The 21,512-nt window shown below is 41.4% G+C and overlaps 2 protein-coding genes across 2 annotated transcripts; both read left to right on the forward strand.

The window, feature by feature from the left end:
• The first annotated feature begins 259 nt into the window (after window positions 1-259).
• On the forward strand, window positions 260-9,781 carry shroom2b (shroom family member 2b). The gene is made up of 10 exons (XM_052102056.1): window positions 260-351; window positions 1,297-1,314; window positions 1,645-1,776; window positions 1,900-4,282; window positions 4,542-4,621; window positions 5,005-5,607; window positions 6,213-6,738; window positions 8,454-8,621; window positions 8,905-9,177; window positions 9,275-9,781. The coding sequence occupies exons 1-10, from the start codon at window positions 260-262 to the stop codon at window positions 9,545-9,547; spliced, it is 4,548 nt and encodes a 1,515-aa protein (XP_051958016.1). The 3' UTR covers window positions 9,548-9,781.
• Window positions 9,782-13,737: 3,956 nt separating this feature from the next.
• LOC127626356 (claudin-34-like) lies at window positions 13,738-17,103 on the forward strand. The gene is made up of 2 exons (XM_052102091.1): window positions 13,738-13,852; window positions 15,774-17,103. The coding sequence occupies exon 2, from the start codon at window positions 15,999-16,001 to the stop codon at window positions 16,734-16,736; it is 738 nt and encodes a 245-aa protein (XP_051958051.1). The 5' UTR covers window positions 13,738-13,852; window positions 15,774-15,998; the 3' UTR covers window positions 16,737-17,103.
• The last annotated feature ends 4,409 nt before the right edge of the window (window positions 17,104-21,512 follow it).

Below are 21,512 nucleotides of genomic sequence, written 5' to 3' on the forward strand. Positions count from 1 at the left end.
AAAACCAATACAGTTTTATGAAAATTATCTTTACAGTTTTCTGTAGAAGTAAATTGGTCAGTTTTGACCGGAATACAATATAAGGGTTAAACAACAATTCAGTCTTTGAATATATCAGTAAAATATCGTGTGTGTGTGTGTGTGTGTGTGTGTGTGTGTGTGTGTGTGTGTATATATATACACAATAGTGTAATTATAGCTCTTCAGAATATATTGTAGTATATATTATGTTTTCTTCTTGTCACCCAGGAACATTAAAATGGTGGATATTGTAACACAAACAATGCCTGCAGAAAGTGAAGTTCATGTGGCCAGGAATTTTCTCACGAAGATTTTGAGAAGTTCTATGAGGTATTGTGCACTATTGGCCCCTGCCCTGCACATCCCTGTAGTTATCACCCATCCACTTGTCCACCCCTCCAGACCTGAGTGTCACATCCTCTGCCATGTGGTGTTATAGCTGTAGCTTTGCTGTTCATGTGCAAGACCAGGATTACAATCTTAATCTGATTATAGTGCTGTCATTTCACTGGCTTCTCTAGAATTTGTGAGCAGTAGCGGATCCTGGCATAGGCGATATAGGCAGGCACCTAGGGCTAGCTCGCAAGATCGTGATGGGGGATAGGTGCCCCAAATGGTGCCACCATGCCCCCGCACAGCTTGCAAGATCACGATGGGAGAAAGGTGTCTCGACAGGCTATTCTGCCTTAAAGGCTCTATATGGTTAGGATGATAGATGTATTCTTACATTATGATCAAACATAAGATTAAACAGTAGGCCTATAGGTAGGCTACACCATGACACAGGATCTTCTTAGTGGTCTTGCAATAATTAGTATCAACCATGTGATTGCTGGGCAAATATGACATAATGGGAGGGTTAAATTTTAAATTAGGGATTAGGGATAGCACAGATTAGCAACAATTCTGCCATATACTTTATTTATTAACTCTATAATTGAATATTGCAATGTAAGTTATGTACTCTATATACTGTATAATGTCAATGTTAATAGAATGTGCCATTTATTTATATATATATATATATATATATATATATATATATAGGGGTGTTAAGGGGGTGCCATGTCCGATCTCGCCTAGGGCACCAAGTAAGCCAGAACCGCCACTGCTTGTGAGCATCAGTGCAGCATCTTCTTTATCTCTTTGTGAATTAGTGTTTTTGAGTGCTGATCAGTTGTTAAAAAAATGTATAATTCTGCTTGTATTTATATTTCTGCATTGTAATATGTCTGATATTTTCCCCCTGTCTACCTCACTTTCAATGCATCTCAGGAAGAATCACTTCAAAGGGTACGTCATGTTTGCTGCTCCATAAGTGATTATCATTAAATTATACTCCGGTACAGTAATTAAAGAAGGTTATTCACAATTCCTGATTTTTAAAGGTAAAGTGTGTAATTTCTGTGCCACTAGTGGCACCAAATGGAGTTGCAAAATTGACACTATATCTGTCTTTCATTGGTCCACACACATAATTCTTCTTCAAACTCACAGCATTATTTGCTGTCAATGTTGCTGTGTCTCCACCTTTAAATTTGAAATTCTGGAAATAAAGCTCAGAGATGTGAATCTCTTGGTATCTAACGACTTCTTAAACCTGCTTCCTTGTATGCATTTCAGGAGGAATGAATCTTCATGTAGACCTCATTCTTGGCACTCCTCAAAACCCACAGATAACCCTACTACAGACGTCCCTAAATCTGAACTCAACCCTTCTGCTGAACCTACTTGCCAGACACAATATGATACAGGGTGAGATTTTCAGGGTTTAGATGGAATCAATGTAGCATTGAACTTTGCCACTATAGTGACACTTTAGTTTGAACAGATCTGTTAGAAAAAATAAAATCTGCTATTTTATGATTGCTTTACCAGTTCACCAACAAAAAGCTACACCAGCTGTTGGGGACAGACAAATCTGCGACAAGTGCCATGCCAGTTCAGCTCAGTGGGAAATATGGAAAGTCTAGAGCCCACATCTCATGCTTTCTCAAAAGAGCCAGTGTTATTGAACAAGCTCAACGGTGTAGAAGACCACCCAGTGGTTGAAAAGGGTGTCAACAAACCTACCTCTGCATGTAACGCATTTTTGTCAGACACAACTGACCACAGTGCACCTCGGGGTATCATCCCTACAAAAGGTATGTTTTACAGAGGCAGTCCGAATGAGCTTGGAGTTTCCAGTGATTGCCACAGATACCTGCAGATTCCCATGGGCAATGGTGGACAAGTGAGTCCCAGCATGGAGGATCAAGCTGGCTCTAAATTTTCCTGCTCTGGGAGATCAAACCAGGGGCCTTTGTGGCATATTCCTGAGAGTAAGTTGTTAACTAGTGCAGCTTTACCTGCACCACCTCCTCCACTGCGTAGTGATAGTTTCACTGCCAACAGAGTTCATGAGAAGACCTTGGTGGGGTCCTTTCCTGAAGGACATTCTGCTTTTCCACAACAGAAATTTCACTGTAGAGCTGTGGAGCAACAGATTGATGACCACCATGCAAGTGACAGAGGACATGAAACGAGACGTAGCTATAACCCAGCTCCAAAGAAGGACTTTCTTCATCCATATCTTTCAGTTGAGAACTACAGCCCAAATCAGCAAAACCCTAACAAACAATTTTCCCATTCAAGCACTGATGTAAGACAAGGTCAAAACCCATTTACATATGAGCTTCAGCATCAGAGACAACATAGCAATGAGAGTCCTTTCTCCATGTACCCTTGTACTACAGGCACTTCCAAGACCCAGAGTGTTGGGAGCTACTACAGAAGCCTTCAAGATTTGCCAACCAATACTGGCAGTCTAAATAATTCCAGAACCTTGACAGCTTCCCTCTCGAACACAGTTTTTGATCACAACCATGAAGGCCAAGCTCATTTCCGTTACTACTGCATCACTGCCCAGCAGCCATCCTTGGAATCATCTACCTCCCCACAGGGATGGATGGAAGATGAACGTGAGTCAGAAATGGGAACTACACAAAGTGTCACAGGAAGAAGCTTTGTTTGTTCTCAGAAGTTCATAAAGACAAATTATTCCCAAGCATACCTTAGTCTTCCTGAGAACAAGAGCTCCAGTGATTATAACAAACAGCAGACCGTTAGTCCTCTTTCAACCGAAGCTGCATCTCCTGTGCCAGGTCATGTTATCTCAAAGTCCAGCTCTGGGGAGAGGGAAAGAGAGTGTCAAATGAAGAAAGATGCAGTTTTTAGGCAGCAGCCCTCCAGGCAGGTACCAAACCACCAGCCAGAGCAGAAAAAACCTGTCTCCACTTATCACCAAGACAATCCATGGATCATCAAGCAAGATCAAAAGATCTGTCCACAGAAGACCCCCATGTTGCACTCTTTGGCCCAGGAGAGCAAGAAGATGGCAGATAAATCAATAATATCAGCCAAAGTAGGAGGCAGTCAAGAATTAACTGATTCCATTGGTGGCAAACAGGGAAGACGGAGTGACCGCTATGCCACTACTCTGCGCAATGAGATCCAACAGAAGAAAGCGCAGCTGCAGAAAAGCAGAAGTGCAGCTGCCTTGACCTGCCCAAGCGAAGTTGAGGTGCTCTCTGATATCTGGAAGTCCAGTGAGACCTCTTCACCCTCATCTGATTGTTCCTTCACCAACACCTACAAGGATCATCTGAAGGAAGGCCAGGCCAAAGTTCTGAAGGCCACATCTTTTACGAGGAAAGACCTGGAGATCCCTGGGAATGAAGCTTCATCTGGCCAAGCCCCCAAAAGGCTTGGGCCTGGTCATGGCCATTTCACATGCATTGGAGGACACAAACAGTTTTCCATGGATAAAAAAATACATTCTTTCTCTGAACCGGACAAGATCAATGAAGTAGGAGTTGCAGATAAACTTGGATCCTTTTTGGACCCAAATAAATTCTTTGAAGGTTCCTGTAAGCTGACCCACCAGAAGCCCATTCTAAAGCATTCCCTGCTCAGCCCCAGTGAAGACCATGATGAGAGAAAGTCCAAATTAAATGGAGACAGTGAATGTAACCTCAGAGCTCCCATCAAACAGAGTAAATCAAGCCATTCTGACCTTAATACTGAGGAGCAACAGCGACTGGGTACATTTGCTGAATACAAGGCTAAATGGAACCTGCAGAAGAAGCCACTGGAAATAAGAACCTCTGGTAGATACCGCTCAGCTGAAAACATTTTGGACTCCGGCTTGGATGAATCCAACAATGCCGTGTGTATTCATGAAAGATCTCGTTCCTCACCTTCTGCTGACTTATATGGTCAGGTACGAATATGAGATAGTTTTGTCATGCTGCTGATAATGTTTTTGGTCCATTTCCAAACATATCTTTGGTTAATAATTCAAATTGGTCCACATTATAAAAATCCACAATAGTAAACAAAATGGGAACAATTTTATTGCTGGCAGAGTTGACCAAGATATGAAATATAATCTTGAAGAATGGCAAGTCAGCCCTTCAGGTAGAAGAGTCTTTGGTATCCATATCAATGTATTAAGTGAACATGCTCCACATTCTTTTCAGAAAATCCCTCTGCCGCCCAGAGAGTCTGCTGTGGAATCTCCACCTGAATCCAAGGACCAACAGGAGACCTGTATCACTAGGTTAGGATCTCTCATCTGTTCAGCTTGGTGTCCAGAAACTAGTAATACAGTAGCAATCTATACATTTTCAATAATTTAGGCAGACAGATTATGTGGCAGGCTTGCACTAAAAATGGGTAGCTGGGCAGAGTGACTGACCCTTGGTGGTTAGCTGTTCTCCCAGCCTGGCTAAGATAGTCTACAGATGGTCTAGCTGGTCTCTCAGCCTAACCAGATGAGAAGTGCCCCAAACCCCCTCTAAACCCATCAAAACAGACCAGCCTACCAGTTTGACAGACTGGACGACTAGCTTAAGCTTTTTCAGCAGGGCATTTAGAAGATATATCTTGCTCTCTCTCCCTCTCTTTGTATGTGTGTGTTTTAACATAATTCCCATGTTACAGTGCACCTGAAAGGGAGCATGATCCTGTTAGCATCTCTGAGCCTCTGGAGTCAATCACCCTGAATGTTCTGGAAAAAGAACATGCTGCAGCTCCTCTTCTCTCGAACCAAAGACCCAGACCTGATTTCAGGCACCCCACTCCCCTCTTCTTACATAATCTCCAGGTTCCTGTGTCAGAGCATGTACTTCCTAAAAACAAAGGGCCTGAATCACAGAGGCCTGCCCAGCTCAGAGTGGACAAACAGTTGGAAACCATGGGCCCCTCCAGAGTCACACAGGAAGTGCATCCCATTGCACAGGGGATCACAGCAGTTCGAAATCCTTCCCCTGACCCAACTCAAGGATCCGCGAGGCTCTGCACCTCACCTTGCCCTTCAGAGCACCTGGAGAGAGACATTTTCTTGACCACAGCACCAGAAAATGGTCAGAAATCTGACAGCGGGGGGCCGGTTTCACTTTCAGGTCAGTCCTTCAGTTCTCCCCAGAGGAATGCTGACCTGGCCATAACCTCAGCCAACAGAACATGTTCTCCATCTCCTCAGTTCTTTCCACAGAGACTTACCGATGAATCACCGACAACTGTGCAGAAAAAGGATTCACATAGGTAAGCAGAATGAATATGTCACACCATAAAATTGACATTTACTCACCCTCAGATAGCTCTAAACTTGTATGACTTTCTTTTTTCTTTGGAACACAATAGGTGCATTTTTTAAAAGTATAACCTGCTTTTTCATACAATGATGCATCAGAATGATGAGACACAAAAACCAATGACGTTTGATGTCCCTGCCATCAAACTTGATGCAATGTGTCAAATTGTACCATCTTTTATTGTTTTATTTGAGAGCTAATATTTTCATTTAATATTTTGGTCTTTCTCATTTTTAGCTTTGAAAGGTTTCGGAAAGCCTGGAATATAGTGTCATATGGACTGCTTTTATGATGATTTTGGGTCTTGATAGCACCTGTTCCCATTCACTTAATGAAAAAGAGTGGCCAGTATATTTTTGAGAAAGTCACCCTTTGTATACCATGGAAAAAATTTAATCATACAGGTTTGTACAACTTGGAGGAAAGTAAATGATTCCTTTTATACTCCAAGAACAGCTTCAATGCTAAAAGTTGCCTGAAAGTGTAAAGACTGTACCTTTTGATGTTTTCAATGTTTGTAAAAATATCTAACTGAAGAATTGTATCCTAATGTAGTCATAATACGGAGGAAACATCAGAAACTAATACAGCTGGGCGTAAGGTCCCCATACAGATCATCTGTACAGAAAATGGTTCCGAGGGAGACAATATAAACTTTTTGCTACATGGCGAATCATTGGGAGGCTCTGAGGTTCCGAAAACGTCCCAACCAAAACAACTAGATTCTCCAGAGCAGGCCAAGTCACTGTTAAGTGCCTGTGTTCACGTGGAGTCCAACAGAAATGCTGACAGAACTTCTTCAGAACATCAAATCAACAACGAGACCGCATTAGAAAACACGGAGCCAGTGAGGACCAACGGTGGGACCGAGCACTCTGAACAAGACTTGAAACGAGAGGAACTGGCCAAAGATATCATGGTAAAGGATAAGAGTCTGGTGGACATTTTGGATCAGAGTAAGATGAGGACCACCATGGATCTGATGGAGGGAATCTTTCCCCAAGGGGAACAGCTCCTGGAGGGGGTGCAGCTGAGGAGAAAGGCCACCTCCAAACAGACACCTCCCAAAAATACAGCAGAGGTAAACTGCATTTATTAAAAGAAAAAAAAAAATGATAATAATATTAAATTCAACATTTCTGTTGCATGTGTTTTCTACTTTCAGAGCATAATGGAAATGTTTTTCAAACAGCATTAGTTCTGTTTATGATTTTAATTAATTTTTTATTTGGTCATTAAAGGAGACCTATTATGCCCCTTTTTACAAGATGTAATATAAGTCTCAAGTGTCCCCAGAATGTGTCTGTGATGTTTGAGCTCAAAATACCCCACGGATCATTTATTATACCATGTTATACATATGTTATAAATGCCTCTTTTTGGGTGGAATCAAAAACACACTGTTTGTGTGTGTCTCTTTAAATGCAAATGAGCTGCTGCTCCCCGCCCCGACATAGCTCTGGTCTCTGTGAATACAATCAGAGACGATGCTAACTTTAGCTGCACTAGCTGTGGAATCAGCTAACAAACACATTCAGAAAGGCGATTTGCAAACATTCACAAAATATAAAGTGTGATACATCTTCAGGATATAAAGCTGGAACATGAACAGTTGGTGCTGATTCATGCTTGTGAATCAAATTTTTTGAAAATCCTGCTTTATATTGACACTCATTCACAAAGCAGTCCGGTGTAAAATTATTTGGACAAACATACACACATTTTTGTATGTTTTGGGGCACATTTCCCTTAAAAAACAAAACTTGTCCACTGCGTCTTCAGTGGCTCTGATGCCGGGAGTACATGAAGACTCTTATGTTCACTTTTGCAGCAACAACAGAACACTTATGACGCTTATGAAGCTGAAACATTATTCTTCTCACTGTATCTGCTCCAGCATGGAAAAAAATGGCGGCCTGTGTGTAGATCACTCAGGGGAGGAGCTATGATAATAGGGTGGAGTCCGTCACCAGTCGTGGGCATGGCCTGAAATGAAAACAGTTCATTTTGACACACTGTTGTTGGGTGGTTGTGTACACACACTGCCGACTCACATTTATGCACAAACACTGTGTAAAAGTGAAGTTTGCATAATAGGTCCCCTTTAAGTTTCCTAAAGATTGTGTCATTAGACTAGTTTCATAATCTATTATATAATAATTAGTCAGTGTTAAGACAGAGATTTGCTAATAGTTTCTCTGATTTAAATTTCAGAAGCAAAATGATGTTACTTTTGGCAAGTTCAATTCATTTCCATGAGTCAGTTCAATCCGTCAGCTTCAGTGAATCTAAGCACTGATTCAACAATTTGTTTGCACCAACATTCTAAAATCTTTTAGTAAAATGATATGTAAGTTGGTAAATATTGCTGTTAATGACTGGATATTTTTATTTTGGTGCATTTAAGTTAAAAGTATTCAATATAATTCTTGTGTTCATTTAGTGAAAAACAATGTGGAAAACATGCATTCATTATTTTAACTAGATTTTTTGCAGTTTTATTTCTTACATTTAAACATTTTCCTCTTATTGAGCCATTCAAAGCAAATACCAGTAGATAATATCGAGATAGATATACTGAATTTCATCAAAAGGCTGAGAAATATTGAGATGGATATTTGAGCTATATCACTCTGAACATCACTGCCCTCTACTGGTGCACATGCAAGTCAAATGTAACTCAGGTGTAAGACTGAATTACTCTGTATTTATCTCAATGTCTGTATGCTAGAATCATCACATTGATTTTCTGACACAATTCTCAGTTTTAGTAACACATTTATGTTTGATTTCTGCAGGGTTGAGGACAGTTTGACTACATCAGTGCCGTTAGTTAGCAGTTCTTCATATTACAGCACATCGGCACCCAAAGCTGAGCTGCTTATAAAGATGAAGGATCTCCAGGAGCACATGGAGGAACCAGATTCAGAAGATGAACTCGATTATGACCTGTCTAACAAGAAGGTACAATGTCACACACAGTCAGGCAGTTGACCTTGTAATTGGATGGAAAGAAAGATATCTGTAGCCTACTATATTTATTTGGGTACTGGGTAAGACTGGGCGATATATTGAATATTCTCAATATGCACGCAATGATTTGACTAGGCGGTCTTTTTATTTTTTAGTTCCCCAAATTCCCCAAACATGCTTATTATTCCGGACAAATTGTAATGTGTTCCAATTATTGTTTTTTAATTACTGTATTATTAATAATGTTTGGTGTAATTTTTGTTTGTGCTTGTAGCAAGAGTTGATCGACAGCTTAAGCAAGAAGCTCCAGGTCCTGCGAGAGGCCCGTGAGAGTCTTCAAGAGGAAATCCAGGACAATAATCTTCTCGGAGAGGAAGTGGAGGCCACCGTACAGATAGTCTGCAAACCAAACGAGCTAGAGAAGTTCCGCATGTTTGTGGGGGATCTGGATAAAGTGGTCAGTCTGCTGCTGTCGCTGTCCGGAAGACTCGCTCGTGTGGAGAACGCCCTGAACAACCTGGAAGAGGGAACGTCAGCTGACGAGAAGGTATATACAAGAATGAGACATGTGATATATTAAAGTCAAGATTTTTCATATCTTTATATATATATATATATTTGTTTTTTTCATTTCTTTCCTTCAGAACAATTTAACAGAGAAACGCAAACTACTGATTCGCCAGCATGAAGACGCTAAAGAACTGAAGGAGAACTTGGACAGAAGGGAACATTTAGTGTATCACATTCTGGCCAGTAACCTGAGTGAGGAGCGTCTTGCTGACTACCAGTACTTTGTAAAAATGAAGTCGGCACTCATTATTGAGCAACGCAAACTGGAAGACAAGATTAAACTGGGTGAAGAGCAGCTCAAATGTCTGATGGACAGTCTGCCACTGGATCAGAGACTGCTGTTCTGATCAATACTACACGCTATACTAATCTATACTGCATTGTACTGGATTATATTACACTCTGATAAACTATTGTGATCTATACTGTGCTATATTGGACAATACTAGTATAGTGGTCTATACTGAGCTATACTGGACAATATTACACTCTATGCTGATCTATACTGCCTGTGATACACTGGACCATATTATACTCTGATAAACTATTATGATCTATACTGTGCTATACTGGACAATACTATGCTATTTACTGATCCACACTGTGATATACTGGACTATATTATACTCTGATAAACTAGCATAGTGGTCTATACTGAGCTATAATGGACAATATTACACTCTGTGCTGATCTATACTGCGGTATACTGGACCATATTACTCTGATAAACTATTGTGATCTATGCTGCGCTATCCTGGACAATACTACACTCTATACTGATCTACTGTATGCTATGCTATACTGGACAAATATTAGGGAGTCCAGCAGGGGTGCTCACCCTGCGGACTGTGTAGGTATAGTGATGGGGACAGTATAATGTGAAAAGGCACTGTCCTTCGGATGAGATGTTAAACTGAGGTCCTGACTCTCTGTGGTCATTATTATCCCAGGACACTTCTCGAAAAGAGTAGGGGTGTAACCCCGGTGTCCTGGCCAAATTCCTCCCATTGGCAATTCTCAATCATGGCCTCCTAATAATCCCCATCCATTAACTGGCTCTAACTCTCCAATCTCTCCTCTCCTCCAATAGCTGGTGTGTGGTGAGAGTACTGACGCACTATGGCTGCCGTCGCATCATCCAGGTGGATGCTGCACACTGGTGGAGGTTGAGGAGAGTCCCCTGTTCACTGTGTAAAGCGCTTTGATTGTAGTGTAGGAAAAGCACTATATAAATGTAACGTTCATTCATTCATTGATATATGTAAAAAAAAAAAAAAATTACTTGGGGTGTACTTATTTTTTCACATGACAGTATACTGCTCTGTACTGGACAATACTACACCCTGATAAACTATATGAATCTATGCTAATATTAATTCCAGTTCCCCTTCTGTCACTCACTCGCCATTGTGTCGATTGTAGTGACACAAGGGGCTTCTTTCGAGAACCTCGGATACCTCTGAATACAAAAAAGGCCAATGCCAAATTGCCGAATAGAATTTGCATGTCCCACCCCCAGACATACGGGTATAAAAGGCAGGGATCGTGCATCTGTTCATCAGAGTCTTTCTTCAGAGCCGAGCGGTTGTGTGATCATCGAGCTGAGACACTCACTACTGTTCCACTCACCTCTAAGAGCATTGCTGTTGGATCCTATGGCGCATTAGCAGTGGCTTTCTCCCTTCTCTGCATGCCAGTGCAGTCCATGCCCCTGGGTGCTTCGACAGCATTTCCTAAAAGAGTATATTTCCTCTAAAAGAGTTTACGTCTGAACGTCTTTTTAAAGACATGTCTTTTTCAAGATGCCTTTCCGCCTTTGTGTAGTTCCTGGATGTGGTAGATATCTTTCCACTTCTGACGGTCAAATATGCTGTCTCACGTGTATAGACTGCGTGAGACAGCATATTTCTTCCCATGGGATTGAGGCCGACCCGGCTGGTGATGGAGGCGATTTGGGGAGCTCGGCAGGTGTGGTTTCGCTGGGTAAATCCCAGCAGACAACCCGCCCCCCCCGCACGCTCATTTGCTTCCATCCGGGCTCGATGTAAGATCGGCTCGCCCCAAGGCCAGCCCGATGTCTCCTTCAGATCCCCCGAGCTGGATGAGTATATTGCCGCTACATCGGACAGCGTCGCGGCATCTGATACTGAGGACTCGACTGGGCTGCCACCTTTGGGTCTGCTCGCCCACACTGAGACCGACGCGCAGATGTCCGGCATGCTTGCCCGGGCCGCCGAGAGCATTGGGCTGGACCGGAACTTCCCGTCACCCGCTCAGCCCTCACGGTTAAACGACTGGTTCCTCGGGTCAGGGTGCCACTCACAGCCATACCCCCCACACACACACCTTTTACTGCCCAAAACTGACATCCTCGCTCGTCCACTCTCACTACCCTCGACGGCAAGACTGTCCAAGGGTACATGGAGGTACCCCAAGTGGACAAAGTGGTTATGGTGCGCCTGCGCCCGCAAAATGCGACCACCTGGTGGGATCGCCCAGTACTCCCCTCCAAGGCCAATAGGACGATGTCGCCCCTGGCGTCCAAAACCTACAGTGCCACCAGACGTGCCGCTTACGCTCTGCATGCCACGGCCCTCCTGCAAACCGACCAGGCCAAGGCACTTAAATAACTGCACTTGGGTAGTCCTGATCCTGATGTGCTGAAGGTACTGCGCTCAACAACTGACCTCACACTCCAGGCCACAAAGGTCGCAGCGTGGACAAGCGATGGCCACCCTCGTGGTCCAGGAATGACATCTGTGGCCTTCAGAGAAGCCCCATCGAGCCGCTAGAGTCAGTCGAGCTAAGTGCCCTCTCCCAGTAGACGGCCCTCCTGATTGCGCTCACTTCATCAAGAGGGTTGGAGATCTGCAAGAGTTCTCTGTCAGCAACACTTCCCTGGAGTTCGGTCAGGCAGATGCCCATGTCATCCTAAGACCTCGACCGGGCTATGTGCCCAAGGTTCCTACGACCCCTTTCGGGGACCAGGTAGTGAACCTGCAGGTGCTGCCCCCAGGAGGAGGCTGACCCAACCTTATCATTGCTGTGTCTGGTACATGCTTTGCGTACCTATTTAGACCACACACAGAGCTTTAGACTCTCTGAGCAGCTCTTTGTTTGCTTTGGCGGACTGCGGAAAGGGAACGCTGTCTCCAAACAGAGGCTCGCCCACTGGGTTGTCGACGCCATCGCATCGGACCCAGGCCGTGTCCGCCCTCTTGTGGGTTTGAGTACACTCTACAAGAAGTGTGGCATCCTCATGGGCACTGGACAACGGCATCTCTTTAGCAGACATCTGTAGAGCAGCAGGCTGGGCAACACCCAATACCTTTGCGAGATTCTACAATCTCCAGGGTTGAGTTGGTTTCGTTCCCTGTTTTGTCAGGTCTGAGCATGTAGAACTCGGAAACACGGAAATACTACTGGAATAGGGGCTCCATATGTGCCGGATATCACGGTAACCCCCTGTGATGTATATTCCGTGGTACAGTCCCCCTGTCGGGCGGACCCGCGTCTCAATTGGGCAGTCCCCTCTGCCCCGGTTGCTATGTTTGTAGAGCTCCTCCCCCATTAGGCAGGACCTACCACTTCCATGTGTGGCATAACAGGCCCATGTGACGTATTTTGGGTCTTTTCCCCCTGAAAGAATAGGACTGGAAAAGAATGCCTTCCCCGATGCATGTTATAGCTAGATGGCCCCAGCCGCATCTAACACTCATAAGGAGAAACATAGAGAGAGAAAAGGCTCCTCAGTGCAGAACCTGACTGAACAGATACACAATCCCCGCATTTTATACCTGTATGTCCGGGGTGGGACATGCAAATTCTGTTCGCCAATTTGGCATTGGCCTTTTTCATATTCAGAGGTATCCGAAGGTCTCGAAAGAAACCCCTTGTGTCACTACAATCGACACAATGTCTCGTTCCCTCCATCAGGGAATAGTGGGTTACATTAGTAACTAGACGTTTTCTTTGAAATAGCATTTAATCATAGTTGAATTCCTGCTGAATATTCAGGGATATTCTTTTTTAAGTTTTTTTAAGGTTCTCTTAAGGTGCACATGAAAGTTATTTCTACTCGAAAGTGTAATTGTATATACAGGTTTATCTCATTTATTTTGCTACTGAATGACAGATAGAGCCGTGCATTACGGTGCTAATAATTATAATTATGTGTAAAACACAAAACTTTACATTTCTCACTTGCTGTTTGAAAATGCTTCATAATGTTTTGCCATATGTCTTAGTAGGTTTCATATTTGCATTGTACATAAATATGTCAGTATAAACACCATTATTTTCTTTGCGACATTGTAACACATTATAGTTTAATTGCATCCTTGTCTACCATAAAAATGTTATTATCTGTATGAGTCACTGTATTTTCCGAATTATTATCTGAATTTCCTTATATAGTACAGTAGGTTGGGATTTTATGATGTTGTTAAGGACCATGAGTCATGGTCAATCATTTACAGAAATGTGTTAACAACATTATTTACACAGTATTTCTAAAGATGAGGAAGTCAAGATAGTTTCCAGAACAACACTGAAGTACAAATATTATTGAAGTTCCCGAAACGAATGAAAGAAGGTTAATCTCAGAAAACATCGGTTAGGTCTTCAGGATAAATGGAACATGAACTGATTCGGTAACGTTTATTTAATCTTTTAGTTGATCTTTTTTTGTGCTATTTTGTTAGATTTTGATGCATGTTTACTGAAAAGTATCTTCATGTTTAAGATGCATTTAAATGACAGTGTTTAAATGTCAGTTATACACAGTAATATTTGATTATGTTGCTCTAACAGGCAAAACACTGAGGCATTGAATATCTTATGAAAAAGATATATAAAAAAATGGGTTAGTACATTATAATACTAAAATAATAACTTTTTAGTCTTTTTCACAGCGTTGATGAACCTTAACTGAAGTGTTTGTTAATGTCTCTTTTAGTTCTTTTATCATATTAAAATTAAATAAAAACTTTTATTAAAACAAAATTGACCATAAGAACCATAGTTTTACCAAAAGACCTTAGTTGCGGCATTTATTTGTACTACAATATAATCAAGGTAAACTGGTATTCGCCACCAGTGTTATCTAAAAAATGTGGGAAATTAGAAAATGAAATGACATGTTTTTTTTTATCCATATCTATTTATTGTGGTTTTAATATCGGGGTCTGGGTATCTCAGTGAGTATTGACGCTGGCTACCACACCTGGAGTCACAAGATCGAATCCAGGACATGCTGAGTGACTCCAGCCAGGATTCCTAAGCAACCAATTGGCCCGGTTGCTAGGGTGGGTAGAGTAACCTCCTCGTAGCCGCTATAATGTGGTTCTCGCTCTCGGTGGGGCGTGTGGTGAGTTGTGCGTGGATGCTGCGGCGAGTAGCATGATGCCTCCACATGCGCTAGGTCTCCACGGTAACACACTCAACAAGGTACGTGATAAGATGCGCGGATTGATGGTCTCAGACGCTGAGGCTCCGCCACCCAGATTGAGGCGAATCATTACGCCACCACGAGGACCTAGAGCGCATTGGGAATTGGGTATGCCAAATTTGGGAGAAAAGGGATACAAAAAGTTATAATAATAAAAAAATACATTAAATCATTAAAGTTACATGCATAATATTGTAAAAAAAAAAAAAAAATTAGCAAAATGCTTTTGTTATAGAGTATTGCATGTCACGCTGCAAGTTACATTAAGTATTTCACATCAACTAGTATTTCAAGTTTTTACGATATTATCATATTAACTGAGAGACAATGAAATATTTATACCAAGTATTCAAATATGATAATCAAAAAAATTGACTTGTTACAGCACTTAAAATATAAAAAATATAAACACTCTCCGTGTGAATTCGCCAACAGCAGGTTGTTCTGCGCTTATCGAAATTCGAATTACTGCCCCCAGTGGTTGAAGTTGGAAGTGTCGTTGGTCATATGGGCATGTGTGAACTCGTTTCTGTGTGAAATGTCCAGATTGATGCCAAAAGCGAGTTTTATTTTTAGATGATGTAATACAGTCAACAGAAATGTTTATTTTATTAACTCCACCCCTAAACCTAACGGTCAGTGGACAAAATGTCATTTTAGAGCGGAAAAATGCACTCTCCAAATGGCACTCAATATTGTTTGTGTGAACACGATTACTTCCTAATATAGGAGGGTGTAGAAGGTTGCTAGAGGGAAATGTGTTCACAAAAATGTCTGATGGGGGATGATGGTTGTCACTAATTCTCCTGAATGGGGTTGATTTTAGGGTACATGAATATTCAGAAGCAATATGTCGATTTTCCAGTGTGACCAGGTTGCGTGCTTGCATGCAAATTCGAACCTAAAATCATGATGTTGAAAGGCTTATGGACATGTTATTTTTCAACTATCTAACTTTTGTATCTTTAGTATTTTGACTACGGTTACCATGGTACATTTTTGCAAGGGTATCAGCTGCCTTTAACCGATGTATTGAATTTCTTAGGTTTCTGAAACAATAGCAGCAGGCAGTTTCTGTAATCTAACAAAGTCTCTCTGTCTCTTCCTCACTCTCTCGCTCTCAGAGGGATGTGAGAGCTTTGTTTTCCAGGTTTCTTAGAGACAGCATGGGTTAGTTAAAAACCACAACATCCTCCAGTGTGTCAGGTGTACGTGACTTGCAGTGAACTCCATAAAGTCATCGTACACGCACTTAAATCGTTCTGAGAGACGAGGCTTTATCTTCAAGATGGACCTTTGCTTGAAGGAAGTGAGTTTGTTTTGGGCTGAGTGAAAGTACGAGACACATCATGCCTTACCTTGTACACACGGCCCATGCTCAGTTTGTGGGTCTTTGCCTTGGTACAGTTGGTTGGATACTCATCATAGTGACCATCGGACTGGTGGAGTGGAGGGTTTGGGAAGTGTCCGATCTGTCGGTTATCAGCTCCGGTTTGGCTTGGGTCGGCATCTGGAGAGTGTGTTTTTACAGTCATGCTCCAATCTTATCCGGAAGAGAAATAATGTTTTGCCAAAGAATGCGTTTGACTGAATCATTCCCGCCACCTGAGATAGTTGCGGCTCAGGTGCTCATGATAGTGTCTTTGATTTTGGGGCTTATGGGTAATGCTAGCGTTGTTTACGGCCTCAGGAATATTTATTTTGGACTGAGCAAATTCAAACCCATCAGAATTGCTTTTTGTGCTGGCGGTGTTTTGTATATTCTCACTGGAGTTACTACAATGGTTCCCGTTTTTTGGAATCTCAGTTCTGTTGTGAACAACCAAACCATCGATTTCCCTTCAACATTTTGCATGCCTTCTGCTCCTGTAAACCAGTATGCTGGTCTAGGTATCGCTGTTGGGATTTTCGCATCTGCACTGGTGGTTGGTAGTGGGGTGGTCTTTCTATCCTACAGGCTTCCAGTTGTGTTGGAGCCCAAAGTGAGTCCGTCCTGGCCTGGGGAAGGATGCTCGGAAAAAAACAGAATCCATATGAACATCCATGGAATTGACAATCCATCTTTCTTAACTCAAGAGGACTGCTGAGTAACTGCAAACTAATTATTGGTGTTTGCTAAGGCGAGCATCACTCACATCACTCACTAGCAACATTTTGGCAACCACCAACAACACCCTAACATTGTGGCGGCAACTTTGTGCACAGGCAATCACCACTCATATTTCCTTTAGAAAATGTACAAATGTAGTGTTTTACCTGATGTTTGTGTTTGTGAGTAAAAGTGTTTAGATGTCATAAGATAACATTGTGTGAGGAACAGGTGAAAAGTAAGTGTCTCGTGATTTGTCTGCATGTGAATAAAAGTCATTGTTTTTGTAGTTCCTCTAGTGTTTATTTCACCAGGAAACTGCCGCAATAAGTACAACAAGCCGCGTAAAAATTATTTAGCAAAAATGTAGCTGAAGTAATTTAGGGTTAGTTTGGGGTTGGGGTTAGGGTTAGTTTGGGGTTGGGGTTAGGGTTAGTTTGGGGTTGGGGTTAGGGTTAGGTTGGGGTTAGGTTAGGTTAGGGTTAGGGTTAGATTGGGATTAGGGTTATGTTGGGGTTAGGTTAGGTTAGGGTTAGGTTGGGATTAGAGTTAGGTTGGGGTTAGGGTTAGTTTGGGGTTCGGGTTAGGGTTAGGTTGGGGTTAGGGTTAGTTTGGGGTTAGGGTTAGTTTGGGGTTGGGGTTAGGGTTAGGTTGGGGTTAGGGTTAGTTTGGGGTTGGGGTTAGGGTTAGGTTGGGGTTAGGGTTAGGTTAGGTTTATGTTTAGGTTGGGGTTAAGGTTAGGGTATGGGTTAGGTTGGGGTTAGAGTTAGGTTGGGGTTATGTTTAGGTTAGGGTTAAGGTTAGGGTTAGGTTTAGGGTTAGGTTGGGGTTAAGGTTAGGGTTAGAGTTAGGTTGGGTTAGTGTTAAGGTTAAGGTTAGGGTTAGTTTTAGGGTTAGGTTGGGGTTAAGGTTAGGGTACGGGTTAGGTTGGGGTTTGGGTTAGAGTTGGGTTAGGGTTAGGGTTAGGGTTAAGGTTAAGGTTAGGGTTAGGTTTAGGGTTAGGTTGGGGTTAAGGTTAGGGTATGGGTTAGGTTGGGGTTTGGGTTAGAGTTGGGTTGGGTTAGGGTTAAGGTTAAGGTTAGGGTTAGGTTTAGGGTTAGGTTGGGGTTAAGGTTAGGGTATGGGTTAGGTTGGGGTTAGAGTTAGGTTGGGTTAGGGTTAAGGTTAAGGTTAGGGTTAGTTTTAGGGTTAGGTTGGGGTATGGGTATGGGTTAGGTTGGGGTTTGTGTTAGAGTTAGGTTGGGTTAGGTTAAGGTTGGGGTTAGGGTTTGAGTTAGGTTGGGGTTAGAGTTAGGTTGGGGTTATGTTTAGGTTAGGGTTAAGGTTAAGGTTAGGGTTAGTTTTAGGGTTAGGTTGGGGTTAAGGTTGGGGTACGGGTTAGGCTGGGGTTTGGGTTAGGGTTAGAGTTAGGTTGGGTACGGGTTACGGTTTGGGTTAGTGTTAGGGTCAGGGTTAGGTTAGGGTTAGTGTTAGTTTGGGGTTAGGTTTAGGTCAAGTTGATTATTTTGCAAAGTATGCAGTACTAGAAATCATTTTGAAACCTCTGCGCTATCAGTAAAGGAAAAATTCTGCCCTAGTTTGAGTAAACGATACAAAATCATTTAGTTTTCAACACAAAAACACTATTCGAGTGGACGTGGCCTATAAGGTATAATACATCACTAATCAATGTTTTTTATTGGACTGCAGCTCTCTGTTCCGGGTATGTAGTGTGGAAATTTTGTATTTTGATGTGTCATAAGTGTGAGATTGTTTACAGGATGAATGTGAGTGTGTTGTGTGTTCTGTAGGGGACAATCACTAATTAGTACTCTGTAATTTAATTTAATTTAAATAATCTAATTTAACCTGCAATAAATAAATGTGTAAATAGATTTACTAACCTGACTGTTAAAAATGTTACAAAACTTAGACTTTTATTTATTTGAATTGTTAAGAGGGTTTTGTCTGTCATTGTTTATTGCCTATTACAACAAAGAAACAAAATTAAATTGGTCATTTGTTGATGTTTGGACTGTATATAGTTATTTGCAAAAGGTTTAGATACTTCATCAGCACATTCATTTATTTTAAGAAGGTATAAATAAAAATGGACCATTGAAGTAAGGGACTTTCATGTGATTGAATCGTGTCAGCGGTCATTCTGACTAGCCCTTTTACTGTGCGTAAATAGAATGAAATGTTGAAGAAATTGATCTTAAAAATGGGATCCTATTCCTGGAGATCTGCAAGGTAGATCCTCAAGACCTTAAAGGATAGCTCATCCAAAAATGAAACTGTAAATGTCAACACACTCATCGTAAAAGGTCTAGTACTCATTTTAATCTTACATACACAATCCAAGCACTTAGCTTCTTTAGATATGTTTGATTGGAATTGGAGCTTAACTCTGTAGGAAGGTTGATCTACTGGTACACGATTAATCACTTAAGGAATACTTATATGGGAAGTGATGCAGGACCCTTGATCATGCGTCATTTAAGGCCTCTGTTGGCTTTGGTCCATCGCTGGTAGGTGTGTAGCTGACATTTTGCCCTCTCTCAGGACCCTGCTCATGTGAACCTGGGCGGAGGATGGCAGTGATGGGGCACGTGAAATACTCTCCAGACTCTCACTATGCCAATTGTTAGCCTGGAAGTGCAGTCTGTGCCAAACGCATTCTCTCTGAGGTCCACATTGTGCTGAGACTGACGGCCGCAGAACAAAAGACCTCTCTGACATGCTAGCAGAACTCTGCGTCCAAGCTCGGTAAAGCCTGGAGATTTATGTTCAGAAATGATAGCGTGATGCCATTTGCTTTTACATTTGTGTAATGGTTTAATATCAGAGTTATAATGGCCTCATTTAACTATGTTTGGGCAATAAAAGATTTTATTACATGTCTAACTCTATGGCCATAGAGAGGATCATTTTACCACTACTGTAACCTTGCTGTTATTCAATGTTATTATGACTTTTTGGAAAAAATTTATAATTGTCTCCAGCTGTCCATGACCTCACTGTAACTCATCCATTAAATAGGTTTTTACTCAATCTTAACGTTACAGACTCGCTTGACGAGTTTCTTGTGCAGATATATTTCTTGTTTTTTATTTGTTTTAAATAGCCAATAGCCTTGAGTTTACATTGCTGGTCGAAGCAGATGGTATTTACAATTTAAGAGGAGGGGCATCCTCATTTTAGAGAGCAATTATTTGGAAAAAAAATTAAAATAATGTATATACGCTTCTGAGTGCATGATGATGTCATAATATTTTTTGGTCTGTTTCCCATGAAGAGAGATTTTGTTAACTTTAAGGAGTAAAGTACACTAGCATAAAGATGACTTCAAAGCTAATAGGTCCTCAAACTTTTACTTTAAAGTGACCGTTCACCCTAAAATGAAAATTCTCTCATCATTTACTCACCCTCATGCCATCCCAGATGTAAGAGTATGGGCAGAAAATATCTGGGATTTTAATGGGAGTCAATGAGTGCTTATACATGCACACCAATATGCTGATAACCACCAAAAATCAGTTTATGCAAAAAATTAGACAATGCAAAAAATCAGAGCGTTTACATGAGGTTTGAAATCATCAGATTATTCTCGCTATTTGACATCAAAACTTAAACAGTCAGGAGTACAACATTTGCACACATTGGATAAGACGGGAAGAATGCTGGAAAAGGTGTTTACATTAGGGTGAGCAGATTTCTAAAATTAAAAACAGGGAAATTTCTAGTTCACTGGTAAATATGTCATTGAAATTTCAAATGTTACTTATCTATTAATGTCATGAACTAGGTATATCATACTCTGTTGAATATGTCTCAATGAAATTCTGATAAATGATCCTATATCAGGACCTGACAGGGACAGCTCCAGTCGGGGACAGACTAGTCAAAAACCGGGACAGTCCCTTTAATAAGTGCACTGTAAGTCGCTTTGGATAAAAGTGTCTGCCAAATGCATAAATGTTAATGTAAATAAATGGCATCAAATAGTCATGTGTCATATATTGTTAGAAAGCTCTCAAAGAGTGAAATACAACCAGCCTATTTGTTTTACTCACCGACAAAAATATAGCGAGTAATAGCTTAGTATATGTCTTTGACATTTATATTGGTGTTGTTTGTATGCTGCGTTTTTGCTTATAACATCAGAAAAAATAAAAGGAACATAAAATATCACAAAGAATTATTTAGAAGAGCTGATTATCTTTCAATCGAGTCCACACACAAGATAATCAGATGTATAGATCATTAGATAATCCACATGAAGCACAATGTTACATATGACCACCAGGAGATGGCGCCAAATACACGACACAGACTAAATGATGACTCAAATGACACAGAATGAAACTCATACACCACTGTATATCACTAAATATTTGAAAAGTTTTCTTTACAATGATACCAAACACTTGATTCTCCTTTTTTTAAGTTATAAGCCTTTAATTTTGGGTATGCCACTGAAACAGGAAATATTCAGAGCTAAAGGGTTAAGCATAATTGGTGAAAGGCCAGAAACACATTCTATGCAAGTATGCGTGCAAACGTATGAGCTTGGCCACCACATTGCCAATGCATGTTTGAACATGCTTACGTAAACGTGAACGTGTATTCTTGCCTTACTGTGGCGGTAACAAACCTCATTACTCAGAGTTACCTTCAAAAGTCTGTGACATTAAACTGGATGTGCTATTATTCTTCATTCTCAATGTTGCTATAAATATATTGACTTTAACTTACTTAAGATTCTCTACAAACAGTTGCGCCGCCATGAGTG

Source organism: Xyrauchen texanus, chromosome 32 (genome assembly GCF_025860055.1).
Source record: "Xyrauchen texanus isolate HMW12.3.18 chromosome 32, RBS_HiC_50CHRs, whole genome shotgun sequence".
Classification (NCBI taxonomy): Eukaryota; Metazoa; Chordata; class Actinopteri; order Cypriniformes; family Catostomidae; genus Xyrauchen; species Xyrauchen texanus.